The sequence below is a fragment of the Tauraco erythrolophus genome, chromosome 21 (assembly GCF_009769465.1).
Source record: "Tauraco erythrolophus isolate bTauEry1 chromosome 21, bTauEry1.pri, whole genome shotgun sequence".
In the NCBI taxonomy this organism is placed as follows: domain Eukaryota; kingdom Metazoa; phylum Chordata; class Aves; order Musophagiformes; family Musophagidae; genus Tauraco; species Tauraco erythrolophus.
The window spans coordinates 4,888,216-4,914,966 of NC_141485.1; the positions used below are offsets into that span (position 1 = coordinate 4,888,216).

Consider the following 26,751-nt stretch of genomic DNA (forward strand, 5'->3'; position numbering starts at 1 on the left):
TCCCGCCCTCCCAACAAACAGCCCCAGCGCTTACTCGCAGTGGCTCCGAGCACGGAGCAAGAGCCAGGTGCCCCACCTGGTCCTGCTGCATAGAAAAGTCTCACACGTTTGAAAAAAACATCTCGAATCCACTCACCTTAAAAACACACACCTACTCCAGGCAACTGCAAAACACACTCTGGGAGGGAAAGGGCCAATTCCTAACAAGACTTACTGCTAGTGGGGCGAAGCACGGCCAGCTCTGTCCAGCACCAAGCCCAAACAGAGCCCCAAGAGCTGTTTGCAAACTCAACTTTAATATCAGCCCCAGCTGTGTCTCTTGTTAGAGCCCTCAGAAGCAGGAAACGTTCAGAGATGAGGCAGGGTTAATGCTGTCACGTGCTGCAGCCCGTTTCACATGGAAAAGGGTTATGGCCCAGGACCAAACCCCATCCCCTGCTCAGCACCACGATGAGCTGGGAGCAGAATGGAAGCAGTAAGAGCAACTTTTCCACACCACAGTGACACAGGACTGGAGCACGGGGAAGGCTCAGTCTCATTTCCCTGTCCCCAGCACACCTCTCCAGCCAGATTTATCACCTGCTTTTTGCAGGGAAGGACGTATACTGGTGTCTAAGGGTCCCAAGATAGCTGCGCAAAACCAGCTGAGACAATGAGCATGGCCACAGGCATGTGGTTCTGCAAGGGAATCTACTGCAGGCAGAGGTGAGGAACAGCTCCTTCCCCAGGTGTCATGGCCCAACAGTCTTCAACAGGGAACCCACTGCGCTGTTCCCCCAGAGGAGACGAGGTCAGAGCCCTGCAGAACAGACCCCGTCATTCATTTGGGTCCAAACAGCCCCCCATAGACACCACGTGCAGGTTTCACTGGTGGACCTCCCCAGGCTGCTGGAGAACAGATCAGGTCAGGGCAGACTAGATGCCTAAGATGTTGCTGCACCCAGAGCTGAAGTCAGAATGAAAGAAGAATTAAAAATGAAAATGAGCAGCAAGAATTTAAGTGCTTATTCTAGCCCCAGCCTTCTACCCAGGAAGCACAGGAACGTCAGAGATGCATAAAGGCTTTGGAAATCAAACATTTCAGCCATTCTTCCCTTCTGGACATCCCTTCTATGCCCCACAAATCTGATATGTCTTAGGGATGGACGCTGCGGCTCCTCTTTCCAACTCCCTCCCAAGTGCTACAAAACAGAATTTGGCCACTTTTCCCTCCTCCTTCAGCACAGCCGTTCAGCCCTTCCTCACGCACTGCACCCAGGCCCCCGCAGCAGCGGACACAACCGCAGGCACACAGGCAGGTGGAGCTCTTGCTACGTACTTCAGAGATGCTGTAGCAGCAGCACAGAGCCGCGCCAGCAGGCTGATGTGATGCCTGCCATCACCAGAGCTTTGACCAGAGGGTGTTTCCAAAGTGCTCTGATCACTAAACGGCATTAGGTGTACAATGGCAAATGGTGCAGCTTTTCTTCAAAATTTAAGACTGAAGTTGGGCCATGGATACTCCCATGACCTCTCCCTGCTGCTCCAATAATGCTCAAATACAAAGCAGTGGTCAGATTTCATTGTTTCTTCCTGAATAGTGGTGGACTTGAGCAGAACCCATCAGGTGGAGTCAGTAACTGATTGCTTTTCTACAGTATCCACCACAATCAGTTTATCCCGTCGCTTAGAACAATCTTCGGTTGCTTTCAGACACTGTGCTGTTGTAACACTAACATGAGATCCCACAGGCCAAGTCTACTGCACAAATGAGAAGCATCTGGGGTGATGGGGATAAAGTTTCTTCCCCAGAAGCCAGGAACGGCAGTACCGCAGAGCTGGCAAGCAATCGAACTCTGTCAGAGTTGACTGAAGCTCTGACATCTGCTCCTTTCTTCAGCTCACATCAAGACTGGATGTCGTCTCCCCAAGCTTTCAGGATGCCAAGTCACTGCCTGGAACTAGCAACACGTTAGAGGTGCTCCACAACCACTGCAGATCATGGCAGGCCACAGCATCTCATGGTGGGGAAAAGCTCCAAGGGAGCAGCTGAGAACCAAGTATAGACTTTTTCCGAGGGCTGCTCTGCAGAACGCGAAGTGAAGGATCTGGCTTCCTTCAAGTACAGAGTGGAAAATATGAAATCAAAAAAGGTAGAGAAACCGCTCTGGAGTGTTGTAACTACGACCCCATGCAGGTCTTGGGGCACTTCCCCACCATCTGCTCACTGTGTTGAGATGCTGGGGAAGTGCTAGGAACGCTGCTGGCCACCCTGTTAAGTTGCCTTTCAATCAACATTATGTGAACCTCCAGATCTTGACCCAAAAATGCAATGAGCCATATCCTCAGCCCAAACACAGCCTCCAACAACCACCCATTGCACGTACATAGGAACAGAGCAAATAGTAGTGGAAGTTGGGAGCTGCCACCCACACCTCTGGAGGACACATCCTGCAAGCTAATGTTTCAAAGCTGAACCACAGGGATTGCCCCCCACCACCGGGTCTGGTCCATGGGAACCTCCTTTCCTGTATGAGAGGTGTCAGTGTTTGCTGGAGTACAATGTTTCTTCTTCAGTGTCTGTTTCATCCTGGAATTCATGGCTCAGGAGGGACTTCTTTGAGCCAGTGGACATCATGCGGATTTCGTCCTCATAATCGTCGTGGTGCTGCCGGAGGCGGTGGAAGCCTTCTTTGTGTCTGTTGGACTTAATTGAGCAGACACACCAGATGATACAGGCGGTGAGAACCAGAGCAGACATACTTGCACCTACCAGAAAGAAGAATTAAAGTTAATGCCATGTTCCCCACCTCAGAGACTCAGAGCCTTGCCACCATCTCTCTTCCCTTCCTCAGCCACAACCACTTCCCTCACTTTACTGTGACCCTGCTCTTTTCTCCTAGGCCACAGAAAACATGCCATGCAAGAGAGCTGCTCCCAGAGCAGCACTACACCAGCTTTATTTTCTGTGCTCACAACCTAGGAAAGCATCACTGAGCTCCTCTGCAGACCACCAGGTATAAACTCCAGACTCCCCAGCAGTTGCCACCTCAAGAAAAGGAATCTCTTAATGTTCACGTGGTGCCACATCACTCAAAAGAAGCAAGACCTCCTAGGTCCCAGCTCTACACACAAACAGGCTCTCCCCATTCCAGGCATCTCGAAGTCCATTCTGGACCCTTCAGACCTTTGCAACTCTCTCCCATCTCCCAGCCCAGTGGCACCAGATCCAAGGTTGATGGACCAGTTTGCAAAGACAAGCACACATTCAGAAGGGAAAGCAAGAGATGGCTTAAGTCCACAGGCTGCTTTTCCAGTTCAGTGAAGAGAAGGGTCATTGTCAGCATGAACTGGTTCAAAAGCGAAAGTGTCACTTTACCTGCAACGGTTACAACCAGCTCCCGTGGCAGCCCAAATATCCTGTTTTCCGTGTCAAACACAATGAGCACAGAGTTGGGTGCATCCTGACGTACAAAGACCTGCAGAAAGATAGGAGAGCTCGGATTGCCTCAAAGCTTGCACCTCCGTTAGGTGTCCAGACAAGAGAGGTACTCGCTGGCCAGGACAGGACCAAGCAGACAAGTGCAATGGAAAGAAAAGCTACCACCCAAAATAACGCTGCTGTGCTAGGAATTTCTTTCCATCCACTATATAAAGGCAGAAAACAGCTTCCTTGGGCACGTAATCAGCAGGTAAACACAGTCCACGAGGCAGAGTCCAAACAGGGGATGCCTTTACACGACAGGGAGCGGGGGGACAATCTCCAAAATAAGACATTCGCATACCTTGACGTGTTTCTGCTGGTACCCGTCGGCTATCGCATTGATGTTATGCAAACCTGGAGCCAACAGCACATGGAAATAGCCACCTTCTTTAGTACGGACCCTCAAACCTTCATCAAGAATGATGGTGGCTTTAGAAATTGCCTTGCCACTCTTGTCTTGGACAAACCCATGGACTCCCTTATGGACCTGAAATAAAGCATTTCAAACACTTCACGTTCAGATCCAAGTGTATGGCACGTTTGTAACTAAAATAGGATGTAATCCTCCCCTCAAAATACAGCCCATTCTCCATCCCTGACCCTTATAATAATAAAAAAAAAAAGCACACAATACTGCAAGGACTGCTCAGCCCACCATGAGGCAAAACAGCACAGAGGTTTAACTCTCGTGTCAACACGTTTTCTGGTCACTTGCTGCCTCTGTTCAATCCGTTCCTCATGCAGTCTACATTTTGACCATCTCTAACCACATAGCACCAATGAAAACACGAAGACTCCCCATATACTGCTGTCTCCCCACCCAGCCCACTACCTTCACTCCTTGCCAGAATTTGCTCCCACAGACTGCGGCTCACCTCCACAAGCATGCTAAGGAGAGATTTCCTGTGGTCTGCCCACAGGCTGGGAAGCTGCCCTGCGCTCGGGAAGTAACAGCAGCTGGTATAAACAGTGATCTCGGGACAGTGACCAAACGTAACGCTGAAATCCTGCAAAAACCAAAACCACAGTTACAACAAAAGAGATGGCATTTAAAAAGCTTTACAAAGTGCAGCTGGAGGTGGGGAAGTTTTGCCCAGATATCAGAACAAATATGCTTTTCAATGCTTGTTTAGAAGTACCTTCATACTTCCCAGGTGACTGTGCCATTCAGAGCCACGGATCACACCACCAGGAATATTCTCATCTGTGAGAGCAAGGACACCGCTGTCAGACAGATCTGCTCCTAGCAGAGTCTAGCATAAGCTGACAGGAGGTTTAAACGATTCAACCAAACATACCTGACTTATTTGGGCAGCCTGGCTGGCCCAAATGCATCAGTGGGTGGTTGTTTGCATACAGAGATGCCAAATGCTTCAGTGTTTCTTTGTTCTCCACTACAAAGAGAAAAGCGAGACTCAGAGTGCAACTCTCGTGCACTGGAGGGGCAGATTCTCATTCTAATCCCACGATCCTGGATTAAACAGTGACACACATTATTTCAGGGGCATTCCAGATTTCCTCTAACACCGAGAGGTGGTATCAAGAGCAGACTTTATACCGGCTTTGGCAGAGGAAAAGTTGAAATACTGTTGTAGGAACAGAAATGGTAAGTGTTCTGATCTCTAGCTGAATCCTGTGAGGTTTGTAGCTTTCATCAACAGACTGTCAACTCCACATACAAAGGGCTGAACAAAAGGAGGCCACAGAACACCACCAGAGCAAGAAGCTCTTACACCATGTGGTCACATGAACTTCTGCAGAAACAGCCAGAGGGTAACGATGCGTGCAAGGCCCCGGGGGAGTTCGTCATACCTGTCTGCGCTGGCTTATCATACGGGTAAGTGACAAGCAGAGATCCTCCATCCAGCGCAACAGAGAGGCTGAAATCCTGCTTCAATATCAAGTTCTCTATGATGGCTTTAGTCTCAGGCTCTCGTGTCCCTGAGTACCGGGAGTAATTGCCTGTAAATCAGAACAACAAACAGAAAAGGGAAATGACAACAGTTTCCTCTGCTATTTGAGAGGTCAGCAGAAGTACATTCTTTATGTCTGAAATTAAGTCTGCTGCATGTATTAAAAAAGGTATTTGTTAGATCTCAGCAGATGCACCTGACATCAAGTAGAGCACTAGTCCACACTACCCACAGGGGGCGGGGGGGCAAATTCATCTGTGAAGCAAAACAAACGTAGCACATCACTATTTCCCCAAGCTATTTACTTTTGTGACGCAGAGAGTATTTCATGTGTGCTTGCTCTCCTCTATGTCACTGAACTGACATTTCCTTACGAAAGCATTTGGGATGATCCCAGTCAAACCTGGCCAGAGAGAACACTCCATCTCCAGGAAGGGTGGGCATAGCACTGATACAGTGCTATGGATACAGCAGGCTGTTACGCAGAAACCAGAAAAGTATGAAAAAAGGAGACTGTTTCCAGGAACAGAGGGCGTTTTTTTTTCAGAAATGGGGGTTGAAAGAAATCAATTAACAGGAAAAATACATTAGGTGTTGCCCAACCTCTGGACTATTCCTAAAGAGCTTTGGTTCATCTTTTCCTTGTAACTAAGGGACTGCAAATTACCATCTGTAAGAGGGATCCAAGCTTTGGAAGCTTCCCAGCAGCTGTGCTGCCTGGGCTCCAGGGCAGGAGTTCTGTTCTCTTTACAGGTAGACCCTGTAGCCAAACAACTACACCCAACCCTAGAGCAGCAAGCAGGAGACTTCTACAGCAGCCTGCATTTCTACAGGGACACTACCCATCACTTTGCTTTCATTTGCTTTACTTGTGAAGTCTGTGTCCAGATCTCTGCCATGAGCGTTAGTCTGGCCTATCTTCGATGTGCAGCCTCTCTCCTGCGCTACCTCGCGTCCGTCTGGATTCAGGGAAGGCACAATCACAATCCGTGTTCGGTCAATCAACTGAACAAAAGGAGGAGAAACAGTACATAAAGTGCAATTAGTAGAGTTGATTCTCTATACATCTCATTTGTCTGGATCTCACCCTAGGAACTGCTGTTTGTATCGGTATCAGCAGTCAGAGGTTCCCACTGGCCTCGTGGATTTCACACCACCTCCCCACTGTGTGTGGGATCTCTGCAACCCACAAGCCACTGTCAACAACACAAGTCTCTCCCAGTGAGCACTGTCTTCTCAGGATGTAACTGGAGGGCTCCGAGATGGTCCCTCACATTGGCTTCTCACCTTTGTAACAGCAGCGTTCTTCTTGTAGTTCATGCAAAGAAATTCTGCCAGTGCCAGGAGCAGCTCTGTACCAACGGGAGCGTTTCCATGAATACCAGCAACAAAGCGGATCTTTGGCTCCTCAGGCTCGGACTGGTTTGGCTTGTTGGAGATTTCCAGGCACCAGATCTGACGGAACTCGACGCTCTGACCCAAACTGCCAAGAGAAGAGAAACCAGAGTGTCAGTTCAGGAACAGAACCGCACCCTTAGCCTGTCCCTACGGAGAAATCCTGGTGTAGAAAGGAACTGCTGCCTACCTCCATGAGAAGGCTGCAAAGACATGTGACACACAAAACACAACCACATCATGAGAGATTTGCAGCAGCACTGACCCAAATTCACTATGAACATGAGTTTGAACATGAGCATCTGTGTAAGAGTGTATCCAGGTCCAGATGTACAGGATGCCCAATGTTCTATATATCTCCATACAGCCTATAACATCACCAAAGATGTGGAACTGCTAAATGCCTCTGTACTTCCAAAGTTGTTTGTTTTTTGAGATTTTTTTCTCCTTCAGAGCAGGATACATCTGGACATCAAACTGATTTATAAAAGACCCGGTTTAGAGGACAAAAGCAGGCCTCTTTCTAGTAAAGCAGAAATTGTTGCTCCAGTCATGCCATTAAGTTAGCAAACTGAAGCAAGCAAAGCAGGGAACACAATCAGGGCTGATGCAACTGGACGGACAATAGAGGCTACAGATCAGAAAAGCAGCCTTGGCACCAGCGGGGACGGCACATGAGCTTGTTGCGCCTGGTAACAACAAGCAAATGAGGCCCTGGGACAAAGAGATTTGTGCTTTCTGAAGCCGACAGAGGGGACGCACTCCGGGTCACAAAGGAAAGCAGAGGGCTGCAGGCAGCTGGTCTCCTGCAGGAGGGCAGAGGCCTTGGCTCAGGGCAAGCCAACTCGAACACGTCTTGCACTACGGAATTAAAATCTGAAGGCAGACAATCAAAAAAGGCCATTTGAGATTTCTACGTCAAATCTGATCACTTATGCTGAGGACTCTTTAGCAGGGTGGATGTCAGAAAGGATTTGGAAAAACAAATTTTGGTTTTCAAAACCAAAACAAATTTTGGTCAAACATACTCTTTGTTTGAGTATGGAACAGAAAAATTTGCAGAAGCCTGGGATACCAATGCTGGGAATATCGCCAGTCTCAGGCACCCCTGGGGAACTGACAGCACTCCAGGTTTAAGTCAATAAAATGATGTCTCAGGAAAAAGCACATGGATGCATCTGCGAGTCCCTGCAGCCAGTGCCCTGCCATCATACCCTTACAAGTGGGGCTCCCTCAAACTCAGGGACCACAAGGAAGGTGGGGGACGAGCTCCCCATCTCTGCACCGCGTTCACGGCTCACCGTTTCACTACTTCCCTACCGCAGGCTGCTGCTCAGGGAGGAGCTGAGCATCGCTGCTTTGAGTTTTCACCTGGTGAGATTTGTGATGTGCGGGTAGTTCAGATAGAGGCCTCGGAGGAACTCAGAGAGGTCCTTGTAAGGGCGGTATCGGTAAGGAGAGACGTTCCCCGAGGAGGCGAGCAGGAGGCGCTCCAGGCCATTCTCAGCAGAAAGGTCTTTGATTAGGGTCTCAAACTCCTTCTCGTTGGGGTCGCTGGTGTCTGGGGTGTTCAAGATCGGCACCTTCCCCTCTTCCACTTTGGTGTCTGTCCGTGAAAGAGTGAAGTTGACTTGCACTCCACCTTTGCTGCCAACTTCCACCGTCTTAGTGACTGAATCATACCTACCCAGGGAAGAGAAGGCACAAGGAAACGTCAGGGGCTCAAGGCCTCACACAACAAGCCACCCCCCTTCCTGACTAGTCACTCACATGGGACTGCTACTGCTCCCCAGCCAAAAGCAAGAAGCATAAAAACAAAAAGCAAGAACACTTCAAAGGGATATGGGAATGGCAGGAGGACAGGGAGCAGCTCAGGGCCCAACATGGTGCTGAGCTGCTTTTGGCTCAGGTGTTGCAGGGTTACGTGGCAGGCTGGCAGTACAACAAGTCAGGCTGCTTTAACCCAAAGATTTTGGCAGCAGTTGAAGTGATGAAGTCATTTCTGTGGGCAGCTGCCTGCAAGAGAATTTCCCCTAAAGACATTAAGTTATCAACTCCTTTCCCATGCCACCTCCAAAGAAGGGAAGATTTGGATTGTACAACAGCACCAGGTGAGCAGTCTTTGGCGTCAGAGTAGCATCACATTACTAACTCTGCACAGGCCAGAGGGCAGGAGGAACACCCATGCCTACATCTGCTGTAGGCAGAGGCGATGGGACTACTCCTGACTGGGAAGTCAGTTGTGCAGCTGTTTGCTCCTTATGCCATGGCTCACTCACCCTCGGGCAGATGCTGTGATTTTGTACGTTCCCTGGACCAAGAGGCGCCAGTAGTCTCCATCCTTGTAGGTGGTCACCGGGTGGTCGATGTCGGCAACGCTGATGGTGGCATTGAGAACGCCCCTTCCGTCTGTAGCATCCAGCACAAATCCCCAGACGCCACGGTGAACCTGAGCACAGACCCACAGACCTGCTGAGTGTCAGCCCTCTCTGTCTCCCACCCCACACATCACTGTGGGATCACGGACACCCAGATCCCACCAGCTCCCAGCCCAGAAGGTTCAGCTTTCCCAGAGGAGTGACTTGTTCCAAAAGGGTTCAGGTTAGACTCGCCAGCAGCTGGCATGGACAAAGATCACCTGATGAGTATAATGAGCAATTGTTTGGCCCAGGGTGTCACCACAGCACTCTCTGCTCCACACCTTTGTTTGCACGTCCCAGGTGTGCAGCACTACCACAGCCCCAACTCCAGCCTAGGGAAATCCAAGGGAGTGGGCGATAAAAAGCCCACACCTGCATCACCTGGCTGCTGTTTCCATATAGATTTCTGCTATGTTGAGAAGGAGGGCAGAGGAGTCCTTGAGACGTGCTCTGATGGGGATGATTTCCGTGGAGCAGGTACCCAGTCTGGCCGGGAAGCTGCACTTGCTTCAGCCCACAGATTCACCTGTTCATTCTGGCACATCTCATGCAAACCCCACAGGCAGCTCACGCAATGGCTTGGGGTCAAAGTGTCTCACCTGTTTCATGAACTGGAGGAGAGATCGGCGGTTCTGCTCCCAGTACTTTGGCAGCTCCTCAGCTTTTGGATATTTCACACAGCCCAGCTCAATGGTCACTTCAAAGCAGTTTGTATGTAAGTAATTCCAGTCTTGCATCCCACCTACAACAGGAATGTAAAATAAGTTTTGATGAGTTCTCCTGAAGACAATTGTAACACAGCTTGTAAAAAAACAAGATATATCAGATAGCAGAGAAAGATGAAGTACAAACTACAGCATGCATTTTATAGCTGAAGAGAGAAGGCTTTTACACAGAGCAACATTCAAACTTCAAAGGGATGCCAAAATAGCACACAAATAATCAACCTTCTTGTAAATACCTTTCATGCTAATATACTACTGTAAAATTTTATGAAACCATTTTGCTAATAGCCAGAAAAACTACACTATAAATTCCTTCCCTCAGGAATAACTTTATCTGGGTACATTATTTAAGAGGTTATAAAAGAAACCTGAGTTGCAGTAACCTATGGAGAGTTTGTGACGGATCAGACTAAATTCTTTAAGCTGCACGTGCATTAACTTGAATGTAACAGTGCGAGAGACTTAAGGTCTACTTTACCTGGAACGTTGTACCACCGAGCCCCATTAGTGATGCCATGCGGGAAGTACTCAGTGGGGTACATATCTGGACAAGGGCTTCCCTGATACATCTTTGTATTTTCCTAAAAAAACAAGATTCAACACGTGGAGCTGAGTCTCTGCACTCTACAGCCACTGGCATTTTTGCTCGAACATGAGTCACACGCTTGGAGTTACCAAACACAGCGGTTCATGTAGGCATGCACTCGTACAGACTGCACCCACGCCCACCCCAAACCCACAGACCTCCTTGCTCTCCTCCTGGCCCATGTTTTCAGCACTTTCTACCACCCTTCAGTGCATTTGGCCCTCGTGCCTGCACAGAGCACTGCTCCTACAGTGCCTGCAGACAGAACACGCAGGGAATGAGAGCCTCCTGTAGGACCCTTCTGCGGTGCCTGCAACACCAGGTGCCCACAGTACCTGTGTCCTCCTCTACCAGCCACTCAGAAGGTTCCCAACAGCATCAGGAGTTAACCCAGCAGGATGTCCTTGTTTTCCCATTAGAGCTTTACCTTGGAGTAGGAAAGTGCCAGTTGCTGAAACACGGCATCGTCTGGGGATTTACTGTATATGGCTACTCCTTGTTCATCATCATCAAAGGGGTAATTAACCACCAGAGAACCTGCAGGGGAAACAAGCTTTGACTCGTACTTGCACGCTTTCCAAGTGATTCCTCAGCCTAATAGGGGAAGCTTTTCTTTTCTCCAAAGAGTGTCAAGGCTTCTGTTTCTCAGGACTTGGCTTTAAACAAAGCATTAAGCCCACTGGATAGAAAAGACAACAAAAGCACGGGCAGAGATAAGACCACACTCAGTTGGGAAGGTGAACCCAAGCCACAACACATCAAAGGTTTGGCTCTTACATGCTGGAGGGATGAGCACGACCTCACAATAATCACTTTGAGAGAGGAGAGAAAGCAAGGGGAGGAGTTTCCTAGAACACACGTGGTGCCCCCAATTGTTGTAGTTTTTCAGCCTTCTAGAGTTCATTGCAAGCGCTGTCAGATTGTAACATCTTTGGCTTTCTGAAGCTTCCCCTAAGAACACTGTACTCACAGCACTGTGGAACCCCAGTCATAACCGCTGCTGGAGACCTGCCAGCTCCCTCCTACCCACACATGGTACTTCTGCACTACAGAATTAAAGATGCCAGCACAAAGCAACCACCTGCAAGTTACCACAGCTACAAGCCAGCAGACAAACTGTCTAGGGAATAAGCTGTAATAGAGAGACTTAATTTAGATCACTCCAGAAAAATAATTAAATTACAGCAAATTTCGTAGTTCCACCACGCAATTCAAGGCAGGGAACCCTCAGGATTACACCTCATTCCCTTCATTTTATAAATACTATGAAGCCTCCAATAGCTACAGCACTTTATTGCGTTCCCAGATCCAGCTGCTGACAACGGAGTCCATTCCTATCTCCCAACAGGCAATGAGCTAGCTACTGCTCAGCACATGTGCTCCCTTCAGAGAAGTGCTTGTGATCCTCCCAGCAACCTCTTCAACTCCCTACAAATGTGCTTGAGGACACGGTTTTCACCCTCTGTTTCCAGTTTCTGATCCATCTTCCAGCAGCACGAACAACAGGTTTGGTTTCCTCCTTGTGCAGGCCCTTTGGAGATGGCCTCACCCCTGTTGCAGGAGCCTGGCTGCCTTCGCTCCTGCCATTTCACAGCAACGCCACGGGCAGAGAGCTCTGCAAGAGCTCCTCAGTTCCTGCCTAGAACACCATGGAGATAGCCCTGCAAACTCCCATCCCTCGCACCTCGGTGCAGAGGAAGGAGCTCGGGTTGGCCGCCGTACCTCCGTGCAGGTTTGCTGAGAGCACGAACGGGTAAGTCTTCAACCAGGTCATGACAGCGAGAGTTTCTGGCTGCGGAGGGTCTGCCACATGGAAGAACTGATCTGGGAAGTTCCGGTTCAGGTCATAGTTGTTACTGTTGTTTCTGCCAACGGTACCTCCTCTGTCTCCTGAAAATTGAACACATGTTCAAGGTTGTGCTCTATGCAAGTTCCCACCACAGTGCAGAGGCTTCATCCTCTTACTACAGAGCTTACAACTATCAATTAATGGAAAACAGCAGAGATCACAACAGTGCTGGCTTCCCACACCCTGGACTGAGGGGACACCCACGCTCCCCACCAGTGACAGGCCCGCTCTGTGCACAGAGGTGTCCGAGGGCCCCTTCAGCGGGTGTTTGCTCAGGCTCTCCGTGCCAGCCAGACCACAGCTCGCAGAAAGGCAGCGAACCACGAACAGTCCCAGCAGCCGGATGTCACGACCGCAGAAACCTCAGAGCTCACCTTCTCGAACCAGCCGGACAAGTTCTTTGTTAAACTCAAGCAGAGCTCTGCTTCCAAAAAATAATTCTGGACAGACTTTGCTCTGCCAATCTGCAAGAGCCACGCAGTTTGAAGGACCTCCCTGAAGGATGTTGTTGCCAATTTCAACCTCACAATAAAAGTCTATATTATCCTTGGACCAGTGCTCTACAGACAGCCTGGCTCCCACATCACATGTTACTAAGAGCACGGACCAAAGCACAGCAAGCATGAGCTGTGTCAAAAGAATGCCTTTTTTAAAAATAAGCCTTGGGATAGCCGCAAACCATAAAAGGACCCAAACAGGGGCAGCATATAGCACTGCTGAAGCATAACAGCCCTCTCCAACATCAATCAATCACCTCCATCCTACAGTGCAGGGTCTGCCCCTCATCGCACAGCACGCATCAAATCCCTTCCCAGCCACTCTGGTTGGAAAGCACTTGTGCTCCAGCAAGGCTTCCAGATTTCTCAGAGGTATCATGAACCCAAAGGCGTGTTCTCAGAGCTAGAAACCCCACAGACGATTCAGCGCAGACAGCACTACCTTCCTGGGACTTCTCATAGCCATCAGGGTTCATGGACGGCATGATGTGGATTCGTGTGCTCCGGACCAAGTCAGTCACTTCAGGATCTGTGCCGAAGTTCTTGCAGAGGTACTCGATGAGGTTCAGGAGAAGCTCTCGCCCCACAACTTCATTCCCATGCATGTTACCGATGTACTTGAACTCTGGCTCACCTGCGTACACATGGCCACATCAAAAAGACAATTACAACTACGACATTAAAGCTTGGAGACATCTCAACACCCTGAGCACTGCGCTCTCAGGCCTTTCTGCAAGGCTGGAGGGCATTTACCTAAAATTTACCCTTCTGCTCCCACAACACCAAAAAGGACAAACATTTATTCAGGGATGCCCTTTGGTCCTTCTGTCCCCAGAGCTCCACGACCAGCGTAGATGTCCCCAGCAATAACACGCTAGTGCCACCCACCGCACCTTGTCTTTTTAGAAAGGATACTGCAAGGAGCAGCTCGGTCTCTCTTCAGTTGCTCTGCCCACTGTCTCCCAGTGCAAAGGGTCTACCACTTGCATTTGTGCCTCGCTAAAAATGATTTCCTGTGTTACCTGCTTCATGGATGCCAGGGTTGTCCGAGATCTCCATTACATAGAGCTCCCGCAGCTCCACTGACTTGCCCGCAGAGTAGAGTCGGGTTATGTTGGGGTACTCATTGGCGTACCGGCGCAGAAAGATCTCCATGTCTGAAAAGTGGTGGTGGCGGAAGTCCACAGGTTGGATGGCTTGATGGAGAGAGGTTGGGCTTGGGGCCTCTGCCTGCACAGGGGTAGGGGTGACGGTAAAGACAGGAGCAGGCGTTGCTGTGAACTGCGTGACATTAAGAGCTGGCGACATTACAGTTGGCTGCAAGGAGAAATCCACTTCTGTTGCAGGTCCCTCCTTCACTTCGATGTTCTCTCTGGTCACTGGTGTGTAACTGTGAAAAAAACAGCTGGCTTCAGCAAGGAGGCTCTGCAGAACAGAGGCCAAAACCCCCTGCAGCCTCTCCACCACTCCAGCCTACTCCTCTCAGCCCAAACACACTGGGATGTTAATGACTACACAAGAGATTCACCAGCGAACAAGCTGATGGGACTCCTCCCACGGCCAGGAGACCCAACCGTGCTGTGCTGTGTCACAGACACACGAATTGCTGTTTACAGACTCACCAGGGAATAAAGCCACAGGCTATCACAGGGCTAGCCCAGGGGCAAGCTATGCATTCACACCCAGACTTGCAACAGCACAAACTCTTACTGGGGTGACTCTACTGCACTTTCTTCCTTTGTCCAAAAAGTAAGATGCAGGTTGACACAAGCAATCAAAGGTGACAGAAATGCTGTGCATCCAACAGCACCTCGCTGCAGCAGGGTATGGGGTGAACAAACACAGCTGCAGCTCTAAGCTGGAGTCCTTTACTCCTGCAGCTCCCAGCCAAGCCCCCTAAATACAGAGCAAGATGCTTTGGGGAAGAAATCAAGTGAAGGAACATGAGCAGTTGGCAGCGTGGACACAGGCTGCCACAGAGACATTACCCCATTACAACTGCAGTCACGTTGTAGGTCCCAGGCACAAGCAGTCGGTGGTAATCGCCAAATTTGCCTGCTGTGATGTTATGAGCAATACCAGCAACAACAATGGTTGCGTTCTCCAGGCCGTCTCCAGTGACTGCATCCCTGACAAAGCCTTTCACACCGATGTGGACCTGAGGAAAACAATGTAAGAGCCTGGCTGAAGGCAGACAATATCAGAAGAACCGTGTCTTTGCCCAGGAATCCCCTCCTGCCCTTCCCCAAACACAGCAGAGTAGGACAGCTTCCAGACATAGACACCCAGGGGCCCAAGATTCAGACAGTGCTTGGCCAGATGGCAAGGGCAGGAATTCCAGCACGCACTGGGCAGGCAGAAAGATCTTAGAACTGATCCTCCCTTACAAATCCTCTATTTCATCAACATGGGCACACAACAACACAAACACAGCAGGGCTACAGGCCATGTCAAGATACAAAACACAGCCGCCTCCCTTCCCAGTAGTCACCTGCTCAACTCATACATGGCGACAGCCTGGCAGAGGACTCTGCAAGCCAAGGTCTCAGCAGCGCTGGTGCTTTTGAATATCACTGGAGATTCATGGCACTGAGGTCGTACAGGTACTCTGCATTACTTAGCGAGGTCTGCACTGATCGGTCCCTATAACGCTGCACCCCATGAGGCCCCCTTCAGCGGAGCTCTGCTGTCGTGGACAATGTGGGAAGTGTGGTAGAACCACTGAGATACACAGCAGCTTTGTGGCCACCGACCTCAGCACAGCAGCTGCAGCAGTAGTGTTACCAGATGCAGCAAAGAAAACCACAAGAGCAACTGAAGACGGTGCTCTCGGCGCACCACGGACACGCGGGTTTCACAGCTGCTGCACCAGTGCCCCAGCCCAGCCCACACTACCTTCTCAATGAAAGCAAGGAGAGAGTCTCGGTTGTTCTCCCACTCCTGCTGAAGCTCGGAGGTCGGCGGGTATTTGCAGCAGGACAGCTCCAATGTGATCTCAAAGCAGTTGGCCCACACGTAGTTGTAATCCTGCATCCCACCTGAGAAAAGGAGACAGAGACACATCCTAAGAGCGATGTACAGACATCTCTCCATGGGATGCAGAGTTTTCCCTGTCCTTCAGCCCCCCATGACATCTCACCACAATGCCACCCTAGCTCCAAAGTGAACAACCTAAGGAGAAAAGTCAGATTAGATCATGGTGAGAGCCTGTGCTGGGAGAGCTCTGTTTCTCCCAGTAACCGGCACACTGGGCCATTCAAATCAGCTGCAGACAGTTGAAAGATGACAGTTCCTTCAGTCTTACTGCTCTGTCAGCTGAACTCAGCAGCACAGCACTTGGAAACTCATATGGGTTCATTTCACTGTGAAGACATTTTCCAGACACCACAAATCCTGGCTGCCAGGGCAGGCACACCAGAGTTTGAACATCACTGCTGCTGAGTCCTTCGCTCTGTGCTCCAAGCCACCTTTAGATTTGTGAGGTTTTCCTGCAAGAGACATTACTCTATCCAAAATCAGCTTCAGGCCTCTGTACAAAAGAACTCACTAGACTATCAACCTAGGAGGTGGCAGCTCGAATCTAGACGTGAAAAGTTTCAAAAAAATCTTAGCAAAGCTCTAGATGAGACGAGAGCAATGCTTCCTCTTTTCTACTTCCTCAGGCTGCTCTTTTCCTCCAACTCCTTATCTGAAGGTCTCCACTTACTTTATGTTTAGAGCAGCCCTAGCAGAATGTCTGACAAGGTCTGACATGGTGAAAGCATGCAGTGAACTGCAGCAAGTCACCTTCAGGAAACTCTCCTCTTGATCCGAGAGGGCAGTGACACCTCCCTCGTTGCTGAGGACTCCTGTGACCCAACAGCCAGGTTCTGCAAGAGTAGAACAGGACACAGACTTGTTCACCTGAGAAACTTGCTCTTTTCCCTGAGACCTGCAGCCAAGCCACCAGCCTCCTTTCACATTTCCTCTTTAAGGCAGCAGTTTCAATTAATTTAAGGACCTTGCAGCACCTGGGGACAGCTTCCAAGCTTTGTGTTAAACCAGTCGAAACTCTGTGAGCACCAGAAAACAGGAGCACACAGAACTGTTTCCCAGCATTAACCTCGTCTTGCTATTCTCGCCCTTCAGAGAAACCACAGGCACTGCTACAGATCAAAAAGGTCACCTTGTTCCAGCAAGAGTCCTGACCTCGTTTGCCAAAGTTTACATTCAACCCTCAGCAAACCTGTTTCTCAAACAGGAATGAATCACGTACCAGCAGGACTTCAGGTCTGCAGGTATCAACGCTCAAGATCTGGAGCTCAGACTTCAGCATGCTGCTGAAGATTGCAAATGTTCAGCCCTCTAAACATTCGTGGGAGTCTTCAGTAGTAAAAAGGACATTCCAAAACCACCACAAGTCTGTGAAACAGGTTTCAGAGTCACCCTGACAAATCCCACCACATGACTGCAGCCAGACGTCATGGCCACATGAGAGGATCGTTTCCACCATCACCAGCAAACCAGGCAGCTGTGTCAGCACGGAAAACACACCACACTAAGTTTTACACACACTGATGGTATCTTCTGGGTTACACAACCTTATACAGTTACAATTTAGACAGACTGGCACGCTATGGCCTTGGCCACCACTACCCAGACAGCTCCATCCCAACCTGCACAACAACGCCTGGGACCACTCAGCCCAGAGACCTCTGTGCACTGACGCAACGACTCCCACCGGTGTCAGCGGGACACAGGGGCCCAGGCAACAGGTCTCTTCTGGATGAGGTGAGGAAGTCAAAGTGACTCTTAGAAGCCCATCTGTCATGGAACAGCTGTACAGTTGCTCCGCAGGAGGTAGATGCAAACTTCAGGAGGAAGGAAAGCAGAAGACAGCCTGTGGCACGTGCTATGGCACCAGCCTGCAGGACCCCAGCAGGTAAATCTGTACGAAACGCACACTTTGTACTGTCATCCTTTGCTTTGCCCAAAGTGCTACATTAGTGCTACGCTTGCTTTGTCTGAGCAGTTTTGTAATCACTCACAAGTTCTTGCACAAGCGAGGGACCCTCCAGGGTGCTGGCCAATTAACCTGCCAGGACAGATCAACACCAGGATACAAATGCACTACCTGGCATTTGGAGAGGCTGCGTTAACGCACGGGCAGGAAAAGCGCTCAGCAGCACCTTACCAAGCGGAGGAACCCTGGAACAGACATGGTGGCTGTGAGCATTCCCTGCCCTAGAAGGTCAGGGACGACCGCTCCAAGTTCAACAGCCCCACGGCACTCAGGTGATGCACAGACAGACCGACAGCACAAAGTGGGATTTAGAAGAACAGACCCCTGGGAAGATACGCGGGACGGGACCACATCAAAGATGTCCCAGTTCCTCTCAATTCTTCTGGGAGCCTGCTGCTAAGGGAACGTGAAGCTTTTATTGTAACAAACCAAACGTCACTTGCTGCCAGGAGAGCACTGCAGCTCGTGCAGGGGCTGAGATCGAAACAGGAAAGAGACTTTTCTGTCCAGCACGAGGGGCCAAAAGTGTTTGAGGACTTTAAAAACTCTTAAACCTCAGTTCAAGAGATCAGAGGAACAAGGCCTGTAAATCTGATACATACCCAGTTCTACTCAGCTCCTGTCGCCGGGCTCAGGGAAGCAACCCACAGCGAGCAGCTCTCACCAGTAAACACCACCCAGAGTGAAACAATTTGCCAGCCTATAACCATCTGTTCATAGCAGGATGCTAATGCATTTGAAAACATCCATACGTCAACTAGAGCCATTATGAAGCATATTTAGTGCTTCCTCTGCCATTCAAGCAAATTTAGGACAGATGCTCACCCATAATAGAGCAGCAACGGACTAAATTAGAGCTTGCTACATCAATTTTGGTAAAACTGTCTCTTCAAGAAAGTAGTACATTTCATGCTTGAAAATTTAGATTGTATCTGCTGCACATATTTGGCCTTCACACGGCCCCGTTGCAGAGCAGGACAGTTATTTTTACAGCATATGGAATTACATATTTTTCCATATACCATCTGCACAGCCTCTCCTGGCTACGCAGAAGATCTGGAGGTGCAAAGAGGAAGCTGTACACAGCCTAGCATTAGCAGAGAAGAAAAAGCACACCCAAGGCAGCGGACTGTCAGACTACAGTGTTCTACTCTACCTATTTGTTTGGGTAATATCTGGGAAGACCTGCTGCATTTATTTCAGCATTTTTTATTCACAGGGTGTCTTTTAGCCCACACTGCGTAAAGCTTCAGCCTCCCAGTGAAGCATCATACCTATTTTACCGGTGAGGAAAGGCAAGCAAAAGCAAGCAGCTTACAGTCACAGCAAGTCAGTCCCTGGCTGGCAGCAGGTCCCAAAAATGCTCAGAACAAATCTCTCCCCTGCTCTGTCCTGCTCCTGGAGCATTAGGATCCTCCGGGCAAGGATCCCAGACCTCTTGCAGCACAAGAGCCGTGGAGTTCATGCTGACAAGCATGTCTCTGCTCCTGGCCAAACTCCACACCAGGCAGACAAGCAGGGAAACTCAACTCTCCAGAGTCAAGCCCAGGGATCCAGATACCATAAATACACCACGTGCCAGAAGAAGCCTTCCAGGGCAGCCGGGAAAGACTATTTTCAAACTGCACTATGAAGAAACCTCTCTAGTTCCAGCTCTCTCTGGAACAGACATTAGGAGATAAGAGATCTACAGCTAAGTCAAAGCAGAGAAATGGTCCTGTCTGCTCTGCAGAGAGAGCAGATGGCACAAAGCAAGCTAGGGACGGGATTAAATACATGGCACAAGTTGCTTACTCTGTGGACAAAACTGATTGTCTCGTAGCATGAGACCGGGGTGAGCACCAGCAGCACCAACAAGCAGAGGAATGTTTTGGTCCATTAGTCCGCAATCATTGAAACTCAGAGGAGGTGAGGTTTCAGCCTCCAAGTCCAGCAGCTGCATCTCACAGCCCAGAGCAGCACAGCCCTTCCCGGGGCTCTCCCAGGGAGGAGGGCAGAGTCTTCCCAAGAGCTGTGCCACCACAGCACCACCCAGCAGTTCATGTTACACGTGAAAAGAGGCATCAGACCCTCAAACCATCAGGCCAATACTTTTCTCAAGAAAAAAGAAAAACGTGCAATAAGAATTTTATGAAAACACAAACGCCTAAGGACAGCTAACTGTGCATATCCCAGAAAAACATGGCTGAAATCTTCTACCAGAGCTCACACCGTGCAACCGCTTTCTGCCATGCCCAGGAAACAGAGGCCACCACAGCGATGCCATGAGCACCCACTGTCCTCAGCACTCATTTTAATTGCTCCAAGTTTGATGCCACTAAAAGCTGTTCAGAAGCTCACTGTGGCCAGTAACCACAATTAAAACAACCCAGTAAGCACACACGTAACCTACATCCACTTTCAATCTGAGAAATGCCTTCTGGTAGACACCAGAAACATGTCAAACACTTGGACATCAGAGAGTCAAACTAGCAAGGAAAGTAACTTTTAGGAAGGAACTGCAAATAACAATAAGACCTTCCAAGGCTGCCCACAAAATACCTTATTGAACATTACGTTGAACTCAGTTTCTGAATTTGGCTCTTTACAAAATAAACACAAGCATGTCCTTCCCACAGATAAGACTTAAACAGTTTCTTAATTGCTTTCCAAGCATCACCTGGACCATACACCAGCCCAGACTTGCATGTATTTTCTTGATCTGAATCAGCCACTCAGTAGTTAAACCCCAAGGGGTTAAAAAGGAAGGAAGAGTAAGAGCATGTACAACAGAGATAGCCTCTAAAAAGTGTCCCACTCACAGACGTGCTTATCTATAGCAGCTGGAATGCAGAAGCCCAATTCAGCCATCTGGCAGACACCCAGCTTTCTCTGCGCACACTTGACCTTAACAATTATTCCAAAGGTTTGTACTTGCCACCTTGGTTTGACACACACAAGGGGTTGTTTGCAAACTCAAATTAAAGTTAATGGGGTCTGGCACCAGCATAAACTTGAACCAGTAACTCTGGGACAATGAATCCCATAGCAGTTGGCTTTCCAGCATGTTTGATTTCACATGATAAAACGTGGCAGGAAAATTTCCACCCGTTGACGCTCTATGTTCTCATTTCTTTGTTTTTCCTGGCTATAGTTCATTTGGAGCCTGCAGCCTCCCCTGGCACGACCTGATCCACAGGCACATGCCCTGCACGGTTCGCAGAACCGCGTGCTCTGGTTATCTCCAGAGCTCAGCCCAGCCAAGGGAGCTCCCGCCGGGTACTGGGATTTCCTCAGCCTCATTTTACTGCCCATTTAAATTCTGCAATCACTGGGAAAGGCCTCCTGGTCCGAGTATGAGCCTCAGCAGTCCTTGGCACAGAGCTGAGCGAGTCAGATGACTCAATACAGCCACCATGGTGGTTTTGCCACTTCTGTCACATGCTGCATACAACTGACCCCCTTTTGCCTGCTCTTCATCCACCACTAAAAATAAATGTTAACACCTAAAATCCCAAAAGGACACAGTAACTTCACACAACATCAAAATACGTGTGTACTGGCCTCTGTGGTGTTAGTTAGTTCACTTCCCTGGATCTCGGCTCCCGTGAGATCACTTTACGTGAACTCCTGAGCCTGGGAGCTGCTCCAAGGGCTGCCATCACCCTCCACGTGTGCATCTTCAACAGCAACGAGATGTAAACTACCACTGTGGGGAACAACCACACAGGTCTGCCCACCTCAGCAATGCTCCATTCTGAGTTACTGTTGGTGCAACCCCCCTGTAATCTCTGCCTGTGAATCGCCTACAGCCATCAGCGCTGAGCCCGAGACTGTGGCTTGTCACAGCAAAAAGCTTTATTTCCGCAGAGGCTGGATGCTGGAGGCTATTGGATGTCATAAAACACACAGCGATGGCAGCACAGAGCAAACAGGTCTTCAGTTCACACATTGCCACTTCCTGCGAAAAGAAAGTAGGTGAAACCTCTGCTCCGCTCACCGCCACGGCAAAGGCAGCCCCTACCAGTGCCACAGCCACCAGCAAACCTTGCGCTAAGCCAGATGCCCACATCCCGGCAGGAGGATGAAGAAGTTAATGCTGCAGCAAAAACAGTGCTCGCTGCAGGCAGGGGAGCCCAGGCCCGAAGCTCTGGAACCACCCTCCCTTCAGAGCACACCCATCCCACCTCATTGCAAGGGCAGAAAGCCTCAGAGCTGCAGCTAACAAACCTCCTGCCTGAGATGTCTGCCGATAACAACTGCCACCAGAACAAGGCAGCACACAGATCATCCAGGATATCCTGTTCCCTCGTAAGCAAATTCACCAGATTACACAAACCTTCCTCCTGCCGGACTTCTCACAGCAGCAGAGTGAACCTTGAGCCAGCAAACACCAGGGCTGGTGCGTTCGATAGGGTGGAGGGAAGGAGACAGCTGCTCAAGAAAGAGGCAAAACTGCATCGTATTTAAACACAGTATCTTATTTGACCAGTGAAATCCTGAGGAATGGTTCAGCCACCGCTGAAATCAAGATGTCCTCTTCCAGCACAGAGGTGATATGTTCAGGCCCAATACTGGATCCCCCTCTCCCTCCTCCCCAAGCAAGGTGGATGCAGGGTTAGGATAGGACTCAGCTTGGAAGCCGATGTTTGGAAAGACAGTGTCTTTTTGTGATTTGTTAAGCCGTAAGCTCTGAAGAATAAACACCACCTGACTTCACCGCTTGCTCAGCACTCCTGCCATCACCCCTCAGCCCTAGCACGAGGGAAAGCAGAGCAGTTAGCAGCATCGCTTTGCTGCTCCTGTCTTCAGATGGTTTACACAAGGTTCTTTTTGTGTCCTCACCAGAGCTTTCTGCACTGTCTGGCGAGGCCATGGCTGTACAACATCTGCTGAGCGGGCACGGCAATGGTGTAGCTTCTTCTAATGACACAGCCCAGATTCTCTTCCCGCCAGCCCATGGAGCCTTTTCCATGAGAGCATCTCATCACATGAATTACCATTTAAATCCCATTTTCAGCAAAATGGATACACACAGAACAGCCCACTGTGTCGCTGAGCCAGGCCAGTTACCTCCACTGGTGCCAGTGGTGGCACCAGCAGGCAATTTGCTTATATTCAGATCACGTCCCAGTGCAGCTGCCTAATGGAAGGATCAGGAGCTCGCCTAGAAGCCCCAGTAGACCAAATTTCGGATCCCTTCTAGATCCCACCACACTGGTGGATGAGAACAGATCATGCTGGTTGTCATCCTCTGCACAGGTCTAACAGCGGAGCAGTTCATAGAAAAGCTCCCTACCCAACTTCCAGTGAGAGCAGCTAGGTTAGCTCAGAGCACATATTTAAATTTTACATCGTTTTACAGCAGGCTATTCTATAACCATCTACAAAATCACAAGTTTTGGAGGCTGAAAAAAACTCACAGAATACTGGTATTGATTTAGTACCTTTAACAATAGTTTCCTCTTCCTTGTATAAAGATTTAATAACCATCTGGAGATCTAATAACAGTTCATTTAGCAAACAAAGCCTTCCACATAGAGGATAACTTTCCAGCATCTAGCAGGGTCAGGGAGAATTCTTCAGTTCGCTGTGTCTCTTCCCTGCGAACATCTCCCAAGCTGTGATTCATCAAGCACTTACTGGTGTGCTCAAGATGCCACCTCCCTTCATTTCAAGCTGCTAGAACACATTCAAAGCTAAAAATATCACTTCACCCACCTTCCTTTCCTCTGTGATAATCACCACTGGTTTGGATGCCAGTTCTCAGTGGGAGCAAGAAACTATTTCTGTAAGACAACTCTGTTAGGTGAGCTAGCACGGTCAGAGTGATTCATCAGCACGGCTTACCTTCTACATCATACCACTGGGCACCATTTGTGATACCATCTTGGAAGGTCTCTCCCTCCTCGCCAGGGCAATTGGGTTTGCCAGTTCTCATTATGGGGTGATGTGACGCGTAAGCTTTTGCCAAATATTTGAACACTTCATCATCAGCCGATTTACTGTAGACTCCCGTAGGCTTATGCGTGGGAGAGTCATCATAGGGATAGCTTGCAACCACCGAGCCACCATGGAGATTGCCAGAGAGCAGAAACCTGGGGTTTTGAGAAAAAAGAAAAAGAAAGAGTCATACTGGAACAATTTCAACAGGAAGCCAGCTATAGCCACCCAACCAGTTATTCTGCTGCCTTCCCACCCAAACTGTGCTCTCAGGAGCCTCCAAACTCTTTTGGGGATCAATGAGGCAAAATGTGCCCACTGGACGAGCTGCCCAGCAGCACAGCAATGCTACTCTAGGGGAGAACACCTGTGGCGCTGCAGCTACACCAAGGTTATGTTAACAGATACGCACTCGTGACCAGTACCTTTGCCTTGCTTAAAATAGTGCATAGAAATCGCATTACACCTTCTATCTCTTTTTTTTTTTTTTTTTTAAATCAAACAGTTCTGTTTACCCATTCATTTTCTATCAGTGGTTACGTGAGCCTAACAATTGCACCAGCGTTAACTGGTGCTGCCAGGCAGAGGGATGCACAAAGCGTCACGTTCTTCCTGTTTCACCCCGGCTTACGTGCAAATCCCACCTCAAATACTTGCAAAAAAATAAAAATAAGAAACCTAAGGTATTTTCAAAATTATATTAAGAACATGCAGGAGTTTCCCTAGTAACTAATTTTGAGTTGAATCAAGTCTGGAGGGATTTTAGTGCAAACTGCTCCATCAGAGCTGTCCTAAAGGATCCTTAGGACAAGCAATTACTGGTGCAGTTCATTAAATTTCTCTAGAGCACTAATCTCATGGGCACAACCCACCGAATTTTAATAGAGATCGTTTGTTCAAGTAAATTTTGTTCCCTCAAACTGAACAAACATTATACGATGCTGAACGTCGTGTTGGTTGGATCCAACCAAGAGCCCTGCAGCGCCCCACTGCCATCAGCCATCCCCTCTCCGTTTCTGTCTCTATCCCCAATTTGGGAAGGTGGCCACAGTTTTTTTCAGTGCGCTGCCCCTATCCGATCAGACTGGCATTTCTCTGCATAACTTCACACAGTCGGTTGCGCTGACCTTACGAGCTTGGACCTTCCACAGTTCTCTAAAGAATTAGAGCACACAGCAAAGGAAGAAGCAATGCCCAGGCTGGCTGCTGCGCTTTCCGGGGCTGCCCAGGACCCCAAACCTGAGCTGCGTTTCACAGGCACCATCTCCCCACCCAGACCGTCCCACTCCAGCCACAACAGCTTCCCACCATTCACCCTCTTAGAAGGTGGTGAGAGCCTAACAGCTCAGCACGGACACTTAAGGCTCAGTCTTACATGCTTCAACAAGAGGACAGTCGGGGAAGAGGGCCACAGGAGCAGGGCCTGCATTTGGAAACACTGCTGCACAGAGTGTTATTGCTAAATCCAGGGAATTTTCCATGAAGCACGAAGATGGGGGGAAGCCCCGTTCGACACAACTCTGTTAATGTGTTTGTACACAGACCAGCTATACTCTTGACCCCAAATATTTTAAGCATCCCACAGCTCATGGTAAAAGCATTATTGGCCCCAAGAGCAAGACCCACAGAGAAGCTCAAGATGAAGCAGACGAGGAGAAGCTTCCAAGCTGCAGGCTCCTGGAGAAGGGAGACATGCAGACGGCCATGGAGGTCGGGAGTGCCTGGGCACATGCAGGGAACAGGCTGCGCCCAGTGGGGCTAGTGGTGCATGGCAAACTACAGCCACCGAACTCTTGCACACGCTGGCCAACAGGAAGGTTAGCCCGGTCACTGGGTGCAGCATTGTCTCCAGCTGGGAAAAAGGGCTAACCCAGCACAGGAGGCAGGCAGGGGAAAAACAGGTGGGGAAAGGACTTTTTTTCCCCCCAAGCCTTGCAAGGAAGCACCGAGAAGGGCTGAAAGCCAGCTGAAGCCCTCGGGAGCAGAGCCGAGGGTCTTCTCCCTCTCCCCGGAGCCGGGTGCCGGGAGCGCGGGACCAGCCGAGGGGAAGCGGGCGGGGGCCGGGCCGGACTCACTTGTTGCGGCGCATCCAGGCGATGAGGGCTCGCACCTCGGGCACGGGCTCCAGGTCGGGCTCGGCGGCCCCGAACTGGTCGGGGAAGCTGCGGTTGAGGTCGCGGCCGCGGCTGTTCTCCCGGCCGCCTTCCGCGCCGCCGCCGCCGCAGTCCCCCTCCTGGGCGCGCTCGAAGCCGTCGGGGTTGAGGCTGGGCAGCAGGTAGACGTCGGTGGTGTTGAGCAGGCGGCCGATGCGCTCCTCGCCGCCGGCCCAGCCCCAGACCAGCTCCTGCGCCAGGCGCAGCAGCAGCAGCGGCCGCGCCAGCGGCTCGTCCCCGTGCATGTTCCCCACCAGCTTCACCTGCGGCCGCCCGGGCAGGGCCGCGCCGCCGGGCTCCTCGCCGGCCCGCTCGGGCGCCAGCCCCGCCGTCAGGCGCAGCACCCACAGCGGCCGCCCCTCCACCGACTCGCCGATGCTGAAGAGCCGCGCCAGGCCCGGGGGGGCCGCGGCCGCCAGCACCCGCAGCGCCTCGCCCAGCTCGGCCGAGTGCAGGTACCGCAGCGCCTCGCCGGGCGCCGCCGCCTCCGCCTTCTTGATGTGGGCGGCGCGGGCCGGGCCCAGCAGCAGCGCGCAGAGCAGCAGCGGCGGCGGCGGCAGCACCAGCAGCCGCCTCCGCCGCCGGCCGAGCCCCCGCGCCGCGGCCGCCATGGCCCAGTCGCACACCCGGCCGCGCCGCTCCGCTCCGCCGGGGCAGCGGGAGGAGGCGGTGGCGCTCGCCCCGCCCACGGGCGGGCGCTCCTGCCGCCGCCAGCCAATGAGCGGCGGCCGAGGGGGAGGAGCCGCTAGGGCGAGGCGGCGAGGGACCAATGAGAGGCGGCATGCAGCGCTGCGTAACAGGGGGGCGGTGCCGTGGTGCACCGCGG

General features: G+C 50.6%; 1 protein-coding gene across 2 annotated transcripts; it reads right to left on the minus strand.

The window, feature by feature from the left end:
• Positions 1 to 26,536, minus strand: CPD (carboxypeptidase D). Of its 2 annotated transcripts, none has more exons than XM_086624435.1 (21): positions 25,848 to 26,536; positions 23,680 to 23,927; positions 15,744 to 15,886; positions 14,837 to 15,006; positions 13,871 to 14,238; positions 13,291 to 13,482; positions 12,225 to 12,392; positions 10,930 to 11,039; positions 10,395 to 10,497; positions 9,791 to 9,933; positions 9,051 to 9,220; positions 8,143 to 8,454; positions 6,664 to 6,859; positions 6,246 to 6,381; positions 5,276 to 5,425; positions 4,762 to 4,857; positions 4,603 to 4,667; positions 4,339 to 4,470; positions 3,765 to 3,950; positions 3,359 to 3,458; positions 1 to 2,748 (listed from the first exon to the last, which is right to left on the minus strand). In XM_086624435.1, the coding sequence occupies exons 1-21, from the start codon at positions 26,534 to 26,536 to the stop codon at positions 2,522 to 2,524; spliced, it is 4,104 nt and encodes a 1,367-aa protein (XP_086480561.1). In that variant the 3' UTR covers positions 1 to 2,521. The 2 variants fall into 2 exon arrangements, with proteins under 2 accessions (XP_086480561.1, XP_086480562.1); XM_086624436.1 differs by having other exon boundaries at positions 5,276 to 5,393; positions 6,226 to 6,381; positions 25,848 to 25,952.
• Between the last annotated feature and the right edge of the window lie 215 nt (positions 26,537 to 26,751).

Excerpts from the sequence above, each read along its gene's own strand:
- CPD (XM_086624435.1), bottom strand. The coding sequence starts at position 26,536 with ATGGCGGCCGCGGCGCGGGGGCTCGGCCGGCGGCGGAGGCGGCTGCTG. Across the intron at positions 23,928-25,847 it reads GCCTGGATGCGCCGCAACAA|GTTTCTGCTCTCTGGCAATC; the intron begins GTGAGTCCGGCC and ends TCAAAACCCCAG. Across the intron at positions 9,934-10,394 it reads TCGGTGGTACAACGTTCCAG|GTGGGATGCAAGACTGGAAT; the intron begins GTAAAGTAGACC and ends TTCCTGTTGTAG.